The sequence below is a fragment of the Octodon degus genome, unplaced genomic scaffold (assembly GCF_000260255.1).
Source record: "Octodon degus isolate 3935 unplaced genomic scaffold, OctDeg1.0 scaffold00292, whole genome shotgun sequence".
Lineage (NCBI taxonomy): Eukaryota > Metazoa > Chordata > Mammalia > Rodentia > Octodontidae > Octodon > Octodon degus.
In genome coordinates, this window is record NW_004524868.1 from 526,624 (window position 1) to 545,865 (window position 19,242).

At 43.3% G+C, this 19,242-nt stretch overlaps 1 protein-coding gene and 2 pseudogenes across 1 annotated transcript; 2 read left to right on the top strand and 1 right to left on the bottom strand.

The window, feature by feature from the left end:
- The window catches only part of LOC101584149, a 9,906-nt pseudogene extending 9,445 nt beyond the window's left edge, over positions 1-461 (top strand).
- Positions 462-7,872: 7,411 nt separating this feature from the next.
- LOC101584537 lies at positions 7,873-9,695 on the top strand (annotated as a pseudogene).
- A 3,357-nt stretch (positions 9,696-13,052) lies between these two features.
- LOC105740876 (spermatogenesis-associated protein 31C2-like) lies at positions 13,053-15,629 on the bottom strand. The gene is made up of 5 exons (XM_023707452.1): positions 15,456-15,629; positions 14,979-15,314; positions 14,481-14,774; positions 14,214-14,391; positions 13,053-13,738 (listed from the first exon to the last, which is right to left on the bottom strand). The coding sequence occupies exons 1-5, from the start codon at positions 15,627-15,629 to the stop codon at positions 13,053-13,055; spliced, it is 1,668 nt and encodes a 555-aa protein (XP_023563220.1).
- Between the last annotated feature and the right edge of the window lie 3,613 nt (positions 15,630-19,242).

The window sequence follows — 19,242 nt, forward strand, 5'->3', positions numbered from 1 at the left end:
CCTTCACACATACTGAAGCTAAGGTGGAGCTCTACAGAGTTTGGACTTATCCAGCTGATTCTGGCTTAGGTCTGGCTGCTGTGCTCAGCTCCTTCCCACTGTGGACCAGGGCTAGGACTGGGTCTCGTCGTTCCCAGAACTCGGCAGAAATTCCGAACCTGGGCTAGGACTGCGTCTGGGGGCTCCCAGAACTCGGCAGAAAAACCCATATAACTTTTTAATAATATGTGTACTGATGTCCAGCTGAAGGTTATTTTAGGTAAATAAGATGAGCTTTTGATGAGGCAGCAGTTACTTCAGGGGTGGGATATGTTAATGAACTCTCAGAGGATGGGAGAAAATCTGACAACTTTGCCTTGCTGCTTCATCAGAGACTTCATGTCACAAGGCATCACGCAAGTCCATGCCAGTCAAAGCCCTGTGCATCGCCTGTGGCTGGGGTTGGTGAACTGGCTGCATAGTAATGTTACAGGTTGGAGCTTGTAATCCTTCAATCTACCTAAGAAATCAAAACAAAGTGAGCACGTTTCATATATTACAGCTAACGAAAGACCTAATACATGTTATCGCTTTATAAACAAAAATAGTCCATTCTGTGTATAATAAAATTATAGAAATTTTAGGATTATACTTCTTGGTACAAGTATATGTTCTCAATTTACATAGCTGCTACTGAAAAATTGAGTTTCCCTTTATAAAAGCTAGATGTATTTTTATTTCTAAAAGTATATATGAATACTAAGGCCAGGGAGATAGTTCAGCAGCATAAGAGCCTGTCTTACAAAAGCAAGGCCCTGAATCTTATCACTAGTCTACAACAAGAACAAAATCAATAAAAATACCTCTGAGTACTGATTGGTTTAATAAAAATATTTTCATTTATTTTTTATTATTTTTTTAGATCACTGGTTGAAAAAATGAACTAAAAAATCTTTTGAGATCATTTTTTTATCCAAAATCTTTTGGTTAAATCTTTTCTTTGTTTTTGTGGCTGACTCAGCCCACTTTAGATCTGCACTTGTGGGGCACGAGGTGCCAAGGATTGAAACACGGTCCCTGTGCACTTGCCTAAGCAGGCATTCTGCACTGCTAAGCTATTTCGCTGGCCCAATAGAAATACTTTAAAAGAGGAGGTAGAACAGGATATCTGACAAATCTCTAAGCTCTTACTAAGTGAAAGCAATAGGACAACAACATTTTTAGTTACGTTTCTATTTTGGCTGAAGGTGACCTTTACATACTCACCTCATTTCATAGGAACTAATATAAATTCACAGTTTTAGTGATGCCACACTTTTATTTCAAGAAATGAGCCCCTATTTGCAAAATAACTCTGTTACCAAGGCTTAGGAAAATAGCACAACCAAATAAGGTTTTCCTTGGATCCCTCTATGAGAGGTGGGTCAAGATTTTCACATGAAAGTTTGGTGATAAGAAATATACTTTGTTGTAGGGAGCTGCGTATAACCGAGCCCTAAGATGGCTCTGGTTTCCGCCTTCCACCCCCTCAGGGGGTGAACGCTCCTAGTAATAACTCCATATAAGGCCAAGGCTTGGGCTAATGCATTGCTTCCACATACCTGGACCAATGGACTGTACATACGTGGCACCCCATGATTGGAAGCCCTAAGACTTATAAGCTAAGAGCAGGGGCCTCGGGGAAGAGAAGACAGATGTAAGAGAGCAATAAAAGCTGCACAGACACAACCAGTGGTCGCATCTTCCTTGCTGGCAAGGCTGCGGGGGACAAGTGGTGCCGAAACCCAGGAATTGCAATCCCGTAACTGGTTGGAGCCCTGTGCGATCGGTACCGGTAAGCCCCAAGGTAAGTGGGGTCCTCCTAGAGCAGGGAGTAAAACTCGCATTCCCTAATTTGGGGGAGAGGGAGTCTCACCTAGAGTGAGGACAACCCAGGTAATGGGCGCTTCTCTGTAGATAAGAGAAAGCAAGAGTTCGCTGATGAGCAGACTAAAATGAAAAGGAACTAAACCGAAAGTATTATCAGTCATCATGGGCGCTTCCACTTCGCACCCAATTTTTCAGGCTCTGAAGGAGCTGTTGCATGCACGGAAATTGAAGTTGAGTAATAGGACGTTAGAAAAGTTTCTGGGGGAGTGTGATGTGGTGGATCCATGGTTCGCAGTTTCTGGAAGTCTTACAATCCCCCCTATTGTTGGGGAATGAATTGGGGAGAGACCTGGCCATGGACTGGGTGTCAGTCCCACACTGTAACCTGGGCCGACAAAGCAAAACAATTTACCTTTTCCCCAGGCATAGCCACTAGGTTTAATGAGACCTATGCAGGTCAAAACTTTAGTGATCAAGATCCATTACAGCTGTATGTGTCCAACCCTTTTGATAATTGGCTCTTATGCGGTATTAATGGCAGCTGCATGAATGCAGAACCGCTGGCCATGCTTACTGGTGGGCTACATGGAGTTAGTCAGTTTACATGGAGTACTTCCCAGGGTTAGGGACAGTGGGAGCAAAGGCCCCCCTCTGGAGATTCCTCCACTCATACAGGGTGTTCCGAGCCCAAGCAGGGTATTGTGCCTTTGAGAAACATTACTTGTAAGCCAACTCCTGTGTGTGTCTCTCCTCCTTTCGTGTTTGTGGTAAGCAATCAAAGCCCTGCATCTTGTTCTAATGAGACATGCTTTTATGCTCAATGTTGGACTGCTAGTAATTTTAGTTATGCAATAGTTGCCCGCATGCCCCATTGGGTACCCTTACCTGTTGATGCTCCCAATGCCATGACTCTCTTTAGACAAGGAGAGATTTTTGGGATTACTGCAGCTATAGTGACAGCTGTCTCCTTGACTGTGGTGGCTGCTACCACTGCTGCCATAGCCATGACCCAAAATATCCAGACAGCCCATACCCTAAATAATTTGTCTGCCACTGTGGCACAAGCCCTTGACACACAAAGTGGCATCAATGGTCAACTAAAGGGAGGGCTAATGGTGGTTAATCAGAGGATTGATTTAGTCCAAGAACAAATCGATGTTCTGTGACAACTTGCCCAGCTTGGTTGCGAATGGAAATTCCCGGGGCTGTGTATAACCAGCATACAATACCAAAATTTTACCCATGCAGCGAATTTGTCTAAGCAACTGTCCAGTTATCTTTCAGGTAATTGGTCTGGAGAATTCGACGACCTCATGAATAAACTAAGGGTCACCATTGTGAAGGTGAACTCAACACAAATAGACATCAGGCTGGCAGAAGGATTGGCCTCCTGGATGTCCGTCACCATGAACCACCTAAAAGAGTGGGCGGGCATGGGAGCTCTATCTGGTCTGATGGTGCTGATATCTGTGGTTTGCCTCTGGTGTATCTGTCACATTAGGTCTCGCCAGCATCACCACATAGCCATGCTGGTCCAAGCATTCGTGGCCATGGAAATAGGACAGTCCCCTCGTGTATGGCTGGCCACCCTACACAAATAGTTAGAGCACAGGATACGAAGCAAAGCACTGCACTTGGAGACTGGAGTGGCCAACCTGGAATCCATGGAGAGCATGCCTGATTGCATGTGGGTAGATGTCGCTCCTCCCACCCCCGTGCAAAGGACATCGAGCGCTGTTGACGCTCCCTGGGTGTAAAAGCCTGGGCAAGCGTCAGCACAGCCTCTAGCACAACGGGGATCGGGCCTCTGTTCTCGCCTGTTGCAAAAACTAAAAGGGGGAACTGTAGGGAGCTGCGTATAACTGTGCCCTAAGATGGCGCCGGTTTCCGCCTTCCACCCCCCGTGGGTGAGCGCTCCTAGTAATAAAAAACTCCATATAAGGCCAAGGCTTGGGCTAATGCATTGCTTCCACGTACCTGGACCAATGGACAAAGCATACGTGGCAACCCGTGATTGGAAGCCCTAAGACTTATAAGCTAAGAGCAGGGGCCTCGGGGGAGAGAAGAGAAATGTAAGAGGGCAATAAAGAGCTGCACAGACACAACCAGTGGTCGCGTCTTCCTTGCTGGAAAGGCTGCGCGCGACACTTTTTTATAAAGATTTTTGAGAATATTTAAAAAATGGCATGCAACAAAAATATATAAATGACTGAATAGTGTCATCATAGACCTCTTTGAACATTATCAAATGTTTCTAGCACACAATTCTTATACAAACACAATTTGAGTTCAAGACATTTTGTTTTACAGTATCTGGATTAATAACTCCAAATTATCTGACTGTGCCTTTAAATTAAAAAAAAAAAAAGACTTTCTCATCATTCAACAAAGAGTCCAATTAATTTCATGGTTGGTAAATTTTATATAAGAATAGCAAGTGAACATAATTCCAGTTAATTCACATTGTATGTAAAAACACAGTAGGTTTGCCTAGTAATTCAAAATTATTTCATTTTGGGTATGCTGACATAAAGACATACACTAAAGAAATAGGGGGACAGACTCATCCATTGCAGAGATAACCCATCTATGAGAATCATTTCAAAATTAATTCAGTTAAATCTTTTCCTCAGGCATGTGAGGGCACACCATGACATATGTGGAAGGCCATCTAGAGATATGCAGTGTAGCATAATGGCCAGGACCATTTGCACTAAGTGTACATACATCAGCGTCTAGTCTTGCATGCCTCAGTTTATCGCTAAGATTCATAATTACCTTCCAATGTGACTATTGGGAAGATAAATTAAGATATATTTAAAATAAACTTAGAACACAGAGGCATTGCATAATATTTCTGTTCTCTGAAGCATATTTTTAATCCTTGATGAATAGCTTCAAGGATCTCTAAAGCCCTTTTAGGTCTTTTCACATACAAGAACATACTTTTTCTTTCTTCTCGCAAATTCATTGGAAAACTTAACACTTTTATACTTCTTTTCTTTGGAAGGGGGAGCCAGAATTCAACTTAGGCCCTTGCGCTTACCAGGGAAGTGCATATTCCACTGAGCCATCTCTCCTGCCCTAACACTTTTATACCTTAAAATTATTAAATATGTTCATGTATATCTCATCTCTATGACCATACTTTGAAGAAGGTAGAATGATGTTCTTCATTTTATGGACTGACAAACTAGACTCATATCTGGTTAGGCCAACAGAGCCTAAAGACATAAACCCAGATTATCTGACTCTAAATCTTTTCCTTTCCTTAAAAAGGATTAGGGGGAAAAAACCAGGTTCATAGCGATTACTGAAGAAAGCATAAACAAAAAGCCACTATAGTTCATGTAAGAGAATGGTCCCAGATCCAAAATTTTCACTGGAGCAATGCACACTGAGTATCCCCACTGTGAAAATCTAAAAGCATCACCACTTTCAAAAACATTTTGGGTTTTACAGCATTTCAGTGTTGAAGGTCTATGGCAATGTTACAAGATCTGAAAAACACTGAAATCTGAAACAATTCTGGTCCAAAGCATTTCAGATTAAGGGATACTCAACCTATATCAGTAAATATTTTTATAAGAGCTTGTTGCTGGAGCCAACACACAAAAAGAAGTTTTTATTTACTGTTTAATTTGTTATACAGATAATATAGCTCAACTCTTATAAGATATTTCATATCTATGTCTATCCCCTCCAAATGGTTAAAATGAAGTAATTTTAAACTATCCAAATATTGTAAAGCTCTTCAGTCTGATAAGGGAAAAGAAAAACACACCTTGCTACATAGTGAAAATAGAATTACGTGGCCCTTCATTCACTTACATATGTACTTTCTGCCTTCAACTTATACAAATTATTCAACACTAGATATAAGTAAATTATGTAACTGAAGTGTAGATATGCACCCAGTGACTGTCAGGGTACGGTGTGCCCTCCAGATGGTCAAGTGGGAACAGCTTGAATACATAGCACTGCGGAGCTCCGAGAAGGAACATGGAGCCATTCAGCATTAGGAAGAGTTCCTACATAGTCTGGGTTTCTAATACCAATCATAACCAGGTTATAGCTAGTAAAACATTACAAAGCTTCTAGTTTAAGTTTTTATGCTGTAGAGACCATATTAAGAGTTCAATTGCCAAAAAGATTAGAAATCTCTATTTTAGAGTCTTGACTGACATAAAGAGAAAGGTGAAATAATTCTCTGCTCTTCTTAACATGCATTTCGGCAAAACTTCAGTATCTTGGTGGTCAGGTAGACAAATCATTCAGAAGTACATTTGTCAATCATACACTTTTAGCCTCACAGTTAATGCTAAATGTGGTAATTGGATGCTAACTTGGATTTTTAGAGAAGTATAAGATTAGCAAAGGGAAGATAAATTGAATGACATTATTGTACTTAAAAGGGAAGGATTAGGAAAAAGTACAAAACCAGTCATTGCTTATGCTACAAAAATTTAGAAAAAGCTTCACCTTGAATCTTTTGGGTTTCTACTACTCAAGTGTCCTTTCCTGTACCTACTCATGAGCTACACTACTGATGCCACCATTGCCTTCTCATGTGTCCTCCTGTCCTTGCATCCCTGCAGATGACAACATATGAGGAACAACAGTTATGTGGCAAAATATTGGTTCATAAAATACAATTCTCATTGAAGTTAAGAATATAAACTACAAATGACATAGTTGCTTAGACACAGATATCAACATACTGAGTTAGTCAAGGTGAAAAATTTTCACATTAGCTGCCATTTTCAAAGATGTGGTGGAGATTCTTCGTACAATATCCTCAGATATATATATATATATATATATATATATATATGTTTTTCCCTCAACTTTTTCCCTCTCATTTCTCATTATATGTAATACAAATCCATGCTTGAATGTCTGTCGTCTTATCTTCTACTTGTGTATCATTTCTAATGTCATATCCATTATTACTACACTCTTTTATATTAAATGTAATTTTTTTATTGTGGGAGAAAAGAGTGGTGATGAATCAGAGGTGGTTATGCTATTCTGCTGTTATTTTCTCTGTCTAGAGGAAGAGCATTTTGTACATTGTCTTTCATGCCTATGTTTTAAAAAACACTTAAAAATTAGGGTGATAGAAATAAATTGTTCTGATATTTTAATGTTTCTTGCATTTTTTGCAACCCAGTTATTTATACATAAGGAAAAATAAATATGAGTTGAGAGATATATGATATCATTCAGGTGACATGAATTAAATAGTGCAATCTTATAAGCTAAGTTTTTACTTTACTTTGATGGCAATTCAATGTGCAATTTCATTCATTACAAATATTTAATAACAGCTTCTTTCACTGCTCCCTGTTCACATTTACAAATATTTTCACATTGCTATTGGCTGCTATTTCTGTTTGATGCTACAACAAAATTATTTTTCTTATTTAACTATACTCTCTTTAAAATAAATTTCAAAGCAGTAAGAGGGGGGAAATAAGAGCCTTCAGTGCAAGGCATTGCGGCCAGCAGTGTGTTAGGTGTCATCTAATTAGAGGTCCTTGTGGGTGCTTAGAGCAGGGACTTTATTGTCCTGCGAGTGTGCCTGGGACCCTGGGCCTGGGTGGAACATGACGGGGTGGGGCCACACTCGGCCTAGATGCTGCAACACCTGGAAGTCCACGCCTTAGGCTTCCACACTCTGTGCCCTTGGGCACCACATGCCACTCCCAACTAGATGGATCCACGAGTGCTGGGTCCCCAGAACCAGAGAGATAGGTGTGGAAAGAGGCTGGGGTTCCACTGTCCACAGTTGCTCACACCACATGGCCCTCTGTATTAAAATGTCCTTTACCAACTTTGTCCATCTTAGCACCACTGGCAGAATGGGGAGTGCTGCAATGGCCCTAGGGCTTCAGAAAAGAGTCTGGCGACATGAAGCCATGGGAACTTTCAAAGCCAGATGAGAGAGAAAGAGAGAGAGAGAGAGAGAGAGAGAGAGAGAGAGAGAGAGAGAGAGGAAAAGATAAACAATGAAACATTACCATGGCTGCAGGACCTGTACCTCCTAATGTACAACTGTATTCCACATTGGTGAGTACCAGTGCGTCTGCTGCAAACATGGAAGGAAATCCAGGAGGTGCAACATCAAAGTGGAGGATGCTTAGTGCATGTCATCCCTGGCACATGACGTGTTCCAAAGCATGCAATGGTACAGCATGCAAGTATAAGAACATAAACCACTGGAGCAAGCACACACAAGCCATTAAGAGGGTTTACTCATCTTGGGTCACTGACAGTATCCTGACAATGGCTCGCCCATCTTCTGAGCTCTTGCAGAAGTACCACATCATTGAGCAGTTCCACAGTCACAGCATAAAAACAATCATAAACCTACAGCAACCTGGTGAACATGTTAGCTGGGGAAACTCTCTGGAGCAAGAAATTGGCTTCACATACCTGCCTGAAGCATTCATGGAGGTTGGCATTTATTTCTATGATTTAGGTGGAAGAATTGTGGTGTAGCATCTCTCACTGCCATCTTAGATATGGTGAAGTAATGACGTTTGCCTTACAAGAAGGAAAAGTAGCCATCCACTGTCATGCAGGGCTTGGCCAAACAGATGTTCTAATAGCCTGTAATTTAGTGTTTGCAACAAGAATGATTGCTGATCAAGCAATTATATTTCTGCAGGGCAAAGTGACCCATTTCCATGCAAATCAGAGGGCAGCTGCTCTGTGTACAGGAATTTACTCAGTTTCTGACTCCTCTCCACAATGCCTTCACTTGCTGTGACCCAAAAACACACACTGTCACCTTAGTGCAAGACTTAATTCACCAGTGACATCTAATTCATAATTATGAGGCACAACTTCTAAAATACATGTGAAAAATCATTCACATAGTTTGCAAACTGCTACTAACCTTGGCTGAGAATATGCCAGTAGTGAGTAGATTAGAAGGGTCTGGACTCCATTGAAATTGAAATGACTGTCTCTGAGATAGTCACAATGGGCCTGGATAAAGAGTTACTGAGACACCACAGTGACATAGCTGACCCATTTAATTCTACTGCAGTGGCAACAGAGTTTGAGAATCAACATGTGATTCTTTCCAGTGATCAAGAGTTTGACCCTTTTTGGAAGTGTTGAATGCCTTCAGCCCCTGAATCATCTGAAGAGGTGGCTTAGCTACAGTGACTCTGACTTGAAGAGAACAGAGCCCCTCCTTGGCAAGGGGAGACTCCCTGGACAGTGCCTGCCCAGGACATACTGGGCCACAAAGTTCAGCAGCAGAAGCCCAGCAGCCACTGATACATCCCACAGTCTCAAGAGCTGGATCTCAGAAAGGAAGTATTGGTTCACGGTACATTTTCTTTCTGGAACCAGCCTAAGTGTGGTGACTTAGAAGTACACAAAGATGCATCACTCTTTTGCCAAAGGAGGGACATTCCAAAGGAAATACAATAGAGTGAACCTTCTCTATGGGTGTTTTAGGTTCACAGAACCCAGGGGAATGCATTACAGCTACCTTTACAAAGGTCTCCGAGAACCCAGATCTCTCTCACCAGCAAGAGGCCCACTGTCAGTGTGAGCCTTATGGTGGCTAGAACCCAGACTCTGGCAAGGAAGAGGGCCAGACTCACTGCACACCTCTGTACTGTGACTCCAGTCAAAGGCACAGGTGCTGGTTGGACCTGATGTCCAGGATAGCAAAGATCTGCCTGAAGCAGTGCCACAGACCAATTTGCAGTCTGAAGTAAGTACAGAAACAAGGAGAATACTGACAGCCAAAGCCCTGGCAAACTTATGAGTTTGTAGCAAAGGAGGAAGTGAAAAATAAGGTAGAAATGTGGCAGGCATTTTAATTTCTTTTTATTATATCCAAGCAGGAAATACTTATGTCAGAGCAAAAATACATGTAGGTTATTTCTTACAGAACTGTAAATATATACTTACATCATACTTTGAAAGTTGAGGTGTCTCATCTGTGATGTGAATTTGATGTTACAGAAAGAAATGAAACAGCATAGTTTTGTTGTTTCACTTTAATCTCCATGTGAACGAAAGCACATGGTATTATCCTTGACCTGAACAAGGCATTGATGTTGGTAGATTTTTTTCTTGCTAGCTGGTTTTGTGTGTGCAACCAGTCCACAGAAGATGGCATCAGGAAGCAGCCTGAGTCATCTCGAATCCAGTGCCTGGCTCAGGGAACCTCACTGAGAAGCAATGACTGAGAAACTTAAAAGATTTCCCAGAGCTCCTTGGTACTAGTGATGAGTGAGCTCTTTCCTCTCAGCCTCCTCTCCCTCAGACTTGCCTATCTCAGTCCAGTAGGACCACCATCACAGCTCAGTGAAACAAATGGGAAAGATCCCAGGACACCAGGGTGATGTTAGTTTTCTCTGAGAGGAGAACTTGAGATCCATTTTCTGGCTTTTACTTAACGTATAAAAAACAAGCCTTGAAACAAAACTATTGAAATATAGTCTCCTCTTTTTTCTGCATTTTATTTTTGGTCTTTGATTTTAAAAATAAAAGCAATTCTGCAAAAAATTAAAATGAACACTGTTTTAATAATATGGTATCACCTATGCTTATCTTGTGCACTTTCACATGCATTACTTTGTGTGATTGTCACACTAGTCCTGGGAGGCAGATGATACCATTTATTTATAGCTTCCTTGTTCACCTTATAAGTTCAGCATTATAGATGAGACTAAGGATCACAGAGACCAAATGTCTTGCTGAAGATCACGGGGCTTGTGTCTAGCAGAGCCTGGACACATACTGTTTTTGTTTTCATTTTCCCCTTGGGTCCTCAACTCACTGGAAAGTTTCAGGAAGCATTGTACTTAAATAATCATTTACACACAGGTTTTTTTTTTCACTTTTTTGAGTTGTCTCCTTAGCCACATAAAATTGAATCCAAAGTGACCCTGTTATATACATGACCTGTTAGAATAGAAAGAAATGCAGACAACTGGGAAGTATTGACTTGTTCATAAGATTATAAATAAAAACTTGGTACAGGAGAGCAGGAGGTCTTTGGCACAGCAGATACAGAGTGAGGCTGCTTGGGCCGAGCCTCCTCTGTCATTTTCTACCTTTATATTCCCAGGCTTGTTATTTCCTCTCTCTCACTTTTATCTGTAATGAACCTCCCTGCAGGACTGTAAAAGCTAACATATAAGTCATGTATTATATTTTTGGTTTTATTGTAAGCATGCTGCAAATGGTGAGTGGGTGAATGAATGAATGGAAAGACTCACTGTACTTGAGCACTGTGGAGCACTTTAATGTTCCTGCGAGACCTCTGTGGGCAGTCTCTGCAGAGACTTCAGTATTAGGGACATGCTAAGCTGTGCAGGAGGGGCCCTCAAGATGTAGTGGGAAGTCTGTGACAAGTCTCAGGGTTTTCTGAGGTTTCAGCAGTAACTGTAGAGTAACTTGCCAATCTGTGCAAGGTCTCTGGGAGGTGGACTCAGTGCTGACTGGGAGGTCTTTAAAAGCAGTGAGAGATCTCTGGAGTGTGGAAGGTCTCTGTGTCAACTGAGAGGTTTCTGTTGAACCTGTCTCTGTATTTTACTAACAGACTGGGGTCTTCATATATGGTCTCTAGTTTGTGCCTAAGTTCTCTGACACATCTCTAGGTGAAGACAGTGGGGAGCCTGTGAAATCTGGTGATTGTTGGGAGTGGAGCTGCTAAAGCTGGAATTGACCCTGTGTGGGAGGCAGGATGAAGCCTCACTGCCTAAAGCAGTCAAGTTACCTCAGTCATGATATAAAACCTCCTGCCTGGACCTTGTGGGCTATTAATCACTAGGCAACCTTGTGTCTTGCAACTTCCTAAAGATACAAATAAAGACCCTTACTGTTGATGGGGAGTCCTTCTGCCTGCCAGTCAGATCAGCTACAACCTAACCTGACTCTTGTCTTCTTTTCTATCTTTTCCTCTTTCCTGCCTAAGTAAAACAGATTACACTGAGAGACCTTGTGTGGTCTTGGGAAGAATTCTGTGTGATACCCAGAGGTCTGGGTGGAAGTAGGGGGAAGAAGTGGTCTCTGTTGAACTGACACAAGAACTCAGAGCTATGTGAGTGTCTTGTGAGTAGACTGGGGGATCTCAGTGTATAACACACACACACACACACACACACACACACACACACACACACACACGGTGATGAGCTTTCTCTATGAGCTGCCTCTGTAGGATATCTGAGGTGTCTCCAATGTCTGCACTACAGGCCTCATGGTCCCTTGTGGAGACTGAGCACTAGGATGACGGAGGAGCACGCTACTTCTGTATTCCACCTGGCCCATCTGGCCTAGCCAGCTTATGGCACTGATGCTGGCAGAAGCAATGGGACCATGTGCAGCTCCTCTATTTACCAGAACACACTTTAGAACCCCAGAGAAACCAGAAGCACCCAGGTATAGCATATTCTATGGTCACAGTCCCCACTGGGAACAGGGTCACTCTGTGCCACAGAACCCAGACCATTCTACCAGCACTGGCACCTCACATGGCTGGGTCCACACTGGGTATGGACACAGACATCCATGTGCCTGAGAAAGGACTTGGTGGCAGGGCAGCCTGCAACACCACCAGCCAGATCCCAGGGGTGGGTGCCTACTTCTGCCTCCACCCCAGGTACAATCCACACCTGCAGATGGGGGCAGGGTCCCTTCACATGTCCCAATAAGCTGTCCTTGCTGAAGGACACTCGACCCCTGGATTGAAGCCTTAGGCAGGGTGCCTGTGGCTGCCTTGTGTGGCACACAGTGCAGGAAATGCTCTTGGAGGAATGGCCGCTCCTCTCCCTGCCTCTTGAGCCCTGCTGGTTTTGCATGAGGCCCAAGGTGTACAGGAAGGAAAACCCATGTGAGAAACAGTGAGGACAGAGCGACTCCTCCTGGACCATCACTGACCACAGAAAGCAGATCATGCCACTCCCAGCCTTTGTGTGGCACAACCTGCATGTCCACTGACTCCCCTGGCTCTGTTCTCGGCTGTTCAGCCAAGATGCCTTTCCAAAGGGGACAGTGCCTCAGGCAATGATGCTGGCCTGGTGCCCTGGTCCCAGGGGACCCAAGCTGGGAGGGGCTGACCAGGATAAGCTTTATGGGGACTGAGAGGTGAGGGAGCCTCTGGCCCTGATGTTCAGCACTGCGCTGTCTAGTTTTCAAGGACTCTTAGTCATGGGAGTACCTCTCCTTTATAGGACGGCTGTGGAACTTAGGGGTGGCTGCACATCCTGGCATTGTCTTGTGCTCCAAGAAGCAAGAAACTTGAGAGAGACTGAGTCTTGTCCCTCTTTCCTTTTGTTCTCATTTAACTTCTGTGCACAGAATTCATGCTGAAGCATCAATTTGGCTTCTAGCATCTGGTCAACTGCAGTCATGGACAGCTGAGCCTCATCAGTGTTGTGCTCCACACGTGGTCTGGATTGGGCTTTCCTCTGGCTCTGGGCAATGCCTGAGGTGCCTTTCTTCTGGTGTGGTCTTCCTGTCCTTTGATTATTTTCTTGGGTGAAATCCACTGTAGAAATTTCTTCACACTTGTTAGGAAGTAGCCTTCTGAGTGGACTGGTATTTTTTTGTTTGAGCAGTTGAAGTTTCTTCCACTCTAAGATATCTTCTCTTCTCCCATCCTGAGTGGGCTCTGAGGTCCGCAAGGCTCCCCGCCTACCTTCAGGTTTCCCTGGGTTCATCCTCCACCTGACCTCTTGCTTGTAAGCAGGAGCCAACATCTTGCTTTGGTTCTTCTGTGCTTGCTGATGCTGTGGAATCCTCATGCTGCTTCCTCTGTCTGCTATTAGACCATCTGACATGTGTGAGGCTAACATATCCCCTAAGGGGGTGCTGTGGTGATGGCACTGGGACACGGCAGATGCCAAACTGTCTGGAAGGTGGATATGTGAGACACAGACTTCAGGATTGTTTAGTACTTGATCTCTGTGTGCTGGAATTTGCTCACCATGTCTGCCTGCATGCCTGGCTCCCCTGCATTGTGAGCCACACATGTTCCAGAAAGCAAGGGCACATTGAGGCTGCCTCTGCCAACCTGCAGGACAGTCATGCTCTCACAGGTTCTGCCCAAGATGCTGTGTGTGAGTTGCTGTGAAGGCCCTGTGCTCTCCTGTCTATTTGGTGGGGGCCTCTGAGGATGCCTGGCTGTCACCAAGAGGGTTATTTGTTGGGCCTGCTCAGTCTCCTTACACAGGAGAGAGGAGACAAAGAGACTGCTCAGGGTAGGGACAGACTCCCTGACCTATACCTCCTCCTCTAGAAATGCCTGAAGTAGTTTCCCCAGAAAAATGGCATCCTCAACTGTCAAGTCAGCCCAAGACATCCCAGATGAGGAGGGACAGGCAAACAGTGGAAAGGGTGACAGAGTGGAGCCTTTGTGGGCCTGAAGATGTTTATGGCCTTTAGGAGCTTGAGTCGGAGGCCCCACCTGTGCCTCACCCTAAACCTTGTGATGTGTATCACAAGGTCCTGCAGGGTGCATGGTTTGGAGAAGAAAAACTTCTGGACGGGACAAACACGGGTTTCCTAAGCCCTGGAGGAAAGTGACTTTCTGGTTTCCATGTGGGTGTCAGAGGCAGAAAGGCACCACTGACAGTAAACCAGGACGGTCACACTCTCAGGGGAATCAGCCCCATGTGCATCTGCCCCGTCTTCACTCCCAAATGCTCTGTGAGCATGACTTCGGTGTGTTTCTTCTCCATGCTTCCTGGTGAGTCATTTCTGCTCTCCATCTCTGTGAACCTTGTCAGGTTTCTCTCTGACTCCTCCAAGATCATCCCCTGAACCACGCTGGGCGAGCTTCCTAAGGCTCTGGAGACATCTTTTGGGGCCTCACCTGGAATATGAGCAAGACTCTTGCCCAAGTCCTGCCTCAGCTGGAACCTCACCTCCTGTACATCCCTGCTACCCTCAGCTATAGACAGGGTTGAAGGAGAGGCCCCTGGCTGGTCTTTGCTGCCTTTAGCAATAGACACCAATGAAAGAGAGGACCCAAGCTTGTCCTTACTACCTTCAGCTGTAGACACGGGTGAAGGAGAGAGCCCAGGATTGTCTTTGCTACCTTCAGCTATAGACAGGGATGAAGGAGAGTGCTGAGACTTATCCTGGCTGACTTCAGCTGTAGACATGGATGAAAGTGAGGGCAGAGGCTTGCCCTTGGCTTGACAAGAATGGGCCAAGTCACACCAAGGCCATGTGAGTTCTGCAGGCTTTTGGATCCTGCAGAGCAGGTCCTGCTGGTATTCAGTGATACACTTTTGGATGTGCTGCTCCAATATTTCCCTGAGCTCAGGGCTCATTGGAAAACTGTGAGGAAGTGTGGCAGGGTCACACTTGTGCTGGAGAATGCTGGGAGTGTAGTGGCTGTCAGCCTTCTGAGAACTTTGGATTCCTGAGGGGACAGCCCCTGCCCTCTCTAGTTGTTTCTTGCACAAGGGAGAGTGCGAAAGCTCTCCCACACACTATCTAGTCCTGTGCTTTGGCTGGGTCTGGAGGGGTCCCAAGAACATAGTGGAAGTTCTTACAAGCCTTGCCAGGGTGGTCTGCAGGTTTGGAGGTGTCCAGAGAGCATGTTGGATGTTCTCACTTACACTCTGGGCCTGTGGTGTGTTCAGTGGGGTCCAGCAGGCATAGGGGAGTGCAGAAGGTCTCCAACAGACTCCCTGCGCCTGGGCTTGTACTGGGTCTGGAGGGGTCCCGAGAGCATGGAGGAAGGTCTCCCTCACAAGCCGGTCCTGGGCTGGGTCTGCAGGGGTGGCGTTCATTATAAACATTGATGAAAATTGTAATGTCTTGGTGGTAATTTTTAGTAAGGTAACTTTGAAAGCATCATATAAAGATACAATTATCTTAATTACATTACCATGGGAATTATAAAATACATTACAGTGAATATATTGAAACTTTCAACAGTTTATACAAATAGAATATGTAACTCAGAATTCTGGTATAGACACATATGTATTTCCATATCCACACACATGTTCTAGTCCCACCTCTGAAAGCAGGCTCATTGCAGGGAGTGGAATGCTTTTCTGATATAACTAAATCTGGGAATAAAGGTGCATGCTCTGATGTCTCTATCTGATTCTTCTTAGTGTAGAAACAGGCTGGTCCACAGCCTGCCTTGGTTTCCTAGAGGCAAACTTTCCCTGGGAGAGGACTGTATCTTATCCTTTGCTCTGGTCAGGTTCTCTTGAAAATGAACAGCTTGCAAGAAACAAATTGTTTTGAAGAGATCTGCTTTAGTAAAAGCTGTTGCGGACGTCTAGATTTTCAAATGCATCCATCTGATGACTTATGACTGGGAGTAGATCTAACATGTGAACCTGGGATTACATTGCTCAGGACTGTGCACTTTTCTCACCACTCTGCTGTCTGGGTGCTGGTGGCCGGGCTTTAGATGTGACTGGGATGCAAGATGGAAAAATGCTTAGTCATGAAACAAAATGTTGAATAAAACTTTCCATCAGTTATGATCATCTTGTTGGAGCGTTATGTGAAAGCAAAATGAGATCTATGGTACCAAATACTGAGATTTGGGTTTGTGCATCAGAGGTTAATGTTCCAGTCTAACCTGTCTAACCTTAGCTAATACAATCTGTTAGAGGTATAGTCATTTAGACAATCTACCCAGGTGAAGGGGTCGAAAACTTCTATTATAGAAGCAGAGTATAACAACAGAGGTTGGGACAGAAGCAGAAATAAACAGCCCTAGTGTGACATTGCTCGTGGTGTGTGCCTCAGAGAAAGGCACTTGTGCACAATGCCAGGGAAAAGCAGAACAGAAAGCAATGCTTGACCAGGAGCTGTGGACATAGCTGTAAAACTGTGCTGGTATATTTTTCAAGTGACCCCAAATTATCAGAGCAAAAGGAGTAAACAGTTGAGAATGAGGTTAACTGGAAACTCAAATCCAAATCATAGCAATGAATATGTTTTGTTTTTATTATCCCAAAACATTAAGGGCAGGCCAAATAGCTCTCAGGGCCAGCCAAATAGCTCAGTGGATTAAAGTGCTTGCAAGTAGGCTCAGGGGCTTGGGGTTCAATCACTGTGCCTGCTGTGCTGGCCTCGTCCCTGGGGCGTGCTGAGATTGTGATTGAGACTGGGTGTGGTGGTGTGTGCTTGTAATCCCAGCATTTGAGAGGCTGTAAACAGTCGGATTGAGTGCAATCTAGTAGTGAGACCCTGAAAATCCTCTAGACCCTTCCCTAAAATACAAAAAAAAAAAGAATTTTGGAGGAGACAGTTCTGAAATTTGTATTAATTTTGAAAATTTTGATAAGATTTCTGGAAGTGCAATGTATGATAAAGAGTTGATTAATGAGTCTAATACATGAGAAAGACATGATAAAGAGACTAAGTACTAGAGATCAGAGCCAAATTTCCATAGGTGGCATAGCCTTTGTAGCAAAGGGCTGACACATAGGTTATCAGCCTTTAAGAAAAAGACAATTTTTTTCTTTGATATCTCTCAGAGCACCTTCTACAAAAGTCTTCAATGAAATGAAACATCCTAAAAGTATGATTTTGTGTTTCCATGCAGATGTTCAACTCCTATGATTCTGAAAGGAACACGCCCATAATATTAAGAAAATGGAATATCAGTAGACAGTGTTCAATGGTATTAGTTTTAAGTAGTGTTGACCTTTAGTTTCCAGGACCATATATTTAAAACACTTTTTTTCTGTTCTATGTTAATTATACTAATTCATGGCAGTATTACTTGAATTATGCTGGAATTCTCACATTCACCACTGATACAAATATAAATTGGGAAACACTGATCCATTACTCTAATCCACACTAAAGGAAAAATCACACATCTCTCCCATGCAGGTGTATATTTTCACCATACTGGCATTATTTTCCTAATAAAAATAGCATAAAGTCAGTGCTTTATGGAATCTTTGACTTAGAACATAGAGTGCAATGATAATTTATTTGAATGTCCGTATTGTTATTCAGTGTTAGCATACAGTAATCAAGTTATTTCAGCAAAGCACATTGAATTCCAGAATTTAAGAGCAAATAATATAACATACTATAGCCACCAGAGGGCAATATAATGCCAGAAACAGAACTCAGTTCAGCTAATAATTGCAAGACAAGCACTAGCTATTTAACCTTCTCTCAATATTTCTCCTTTGTGAAAGCACACAGTTTTTCAAATATTCACTAGGTGTAGTACATAGTCAATAAGTATTTATTAACTCAATGAAGAAGTTTTTGTATTCAAAATTAAGTAGAGTTGAAAATGGATCAGGAATGTTCCTTGGGTCTGTGAAGTTTAGATTTCCTGTTTCCTCATACTGACCTACAGTGCAGCACAGTAAAGCAGTGGAGGCAACAGTGGACCCAGCTCATACTTGAGGCTCTGAAGTATTTATACAAATATAAATTGGGAGGCCATACACTCCACTGCAGGACTCTGCAGCCTGTGATATTTTCCTCCTTGTTATTGAACAATGAAAGCACAGCTCTTCACTGAAGTCTTCCTTGGCTTCCCTGTGCAAAGATTCATTTCCCAGATACAAAGAACTTTCTATCCGCTTTCTCTGCTTTTTTCCTCCTCTAAATCACTTATTATCTTCCAATATTGCTATGCAGTTAATATAATTATTTTGTTTGTTTCTTCAACAAGAAAAAGTCTATCCTGAATTTGGAGATTATTGTTTGCTTTGTCACTTCTGTATATCCAGAATGTAGACTAGTAAAAGTACAAAAATACTTATCAGATGAATAATTCTCCACACCCTGTGTGTATTAAAGTTAATCAGAACCTGTTTTATAATTCTTCCTAAATCTCTAGTAGGCCAGCAAGCTCCCTCCCTCTTTCTCTCTCCTCACTCACTTGCTCTAGCTCTGGCTCTCCTGTCACCCTCTTTCCCTCTCCCTCTCCTCTCTGTCCCTGTCTGTCTGACTCTATCTCTCTCTGTAATGCGTGGGAACAGTTGCCCTTTATAATGAATACTATTCTGAGAAGTAGTCATTATATTGGGGGCCTGCCCCTTAGCTCAGTTCTTTAAGAGGCTGCTTCAACAAAGCAGTCAGGCTGAGGTTGATGTGGTTCGATCCCCACAACTCAAGAGAGCCAAACCTGTCCTGATATCATTTGGTGCAAAAAAAAGTAGTCATTATAGTCTTAATAGTTATTGTTATCATGGTAAAGCATATAGCTAAGCCCAGACACAGTGGCCAGACTCTGTGGTCCCAGCACTTGGCTGAGGCTGAGACACAAGGATCACTTGAGTCCAAGACTTCCAGGCCAGACTGGATAACAAAGAGAGAGCCTGAATAAGATAAGATGAGAAGAAAAAAAGAAGTAGAAAGGAAAGGAGGCAGGAGGAGAAGGAAGGGAAAGAGAAAGGAAGA

Bases quoted from the DNA above. Each gene is read 5' to 3' on its own strand.
- LOC105740876 (XM_023707452.1), bottom strand. From the start codon at position 15,629: ATGAACGCCACCCCTGCAGACCCAGCCCAGGACCGGCTTGTGAGGGAG. The intron at 14,775-14,978 runs GTCAGCCAGGAT...TCTATAGCTGAG, and splicing joins CATCCATGTCTACAGCTGAA to GGTAGCAGGGATGTACAGGA. The intron at 13,739-14,213 runs GTTTGCCTGTCC...TCCACCTTCCAG, and splicing joins ACTCTGTCACCCTTTCCACT to ACAGTTTGGCATCTGCCGTG.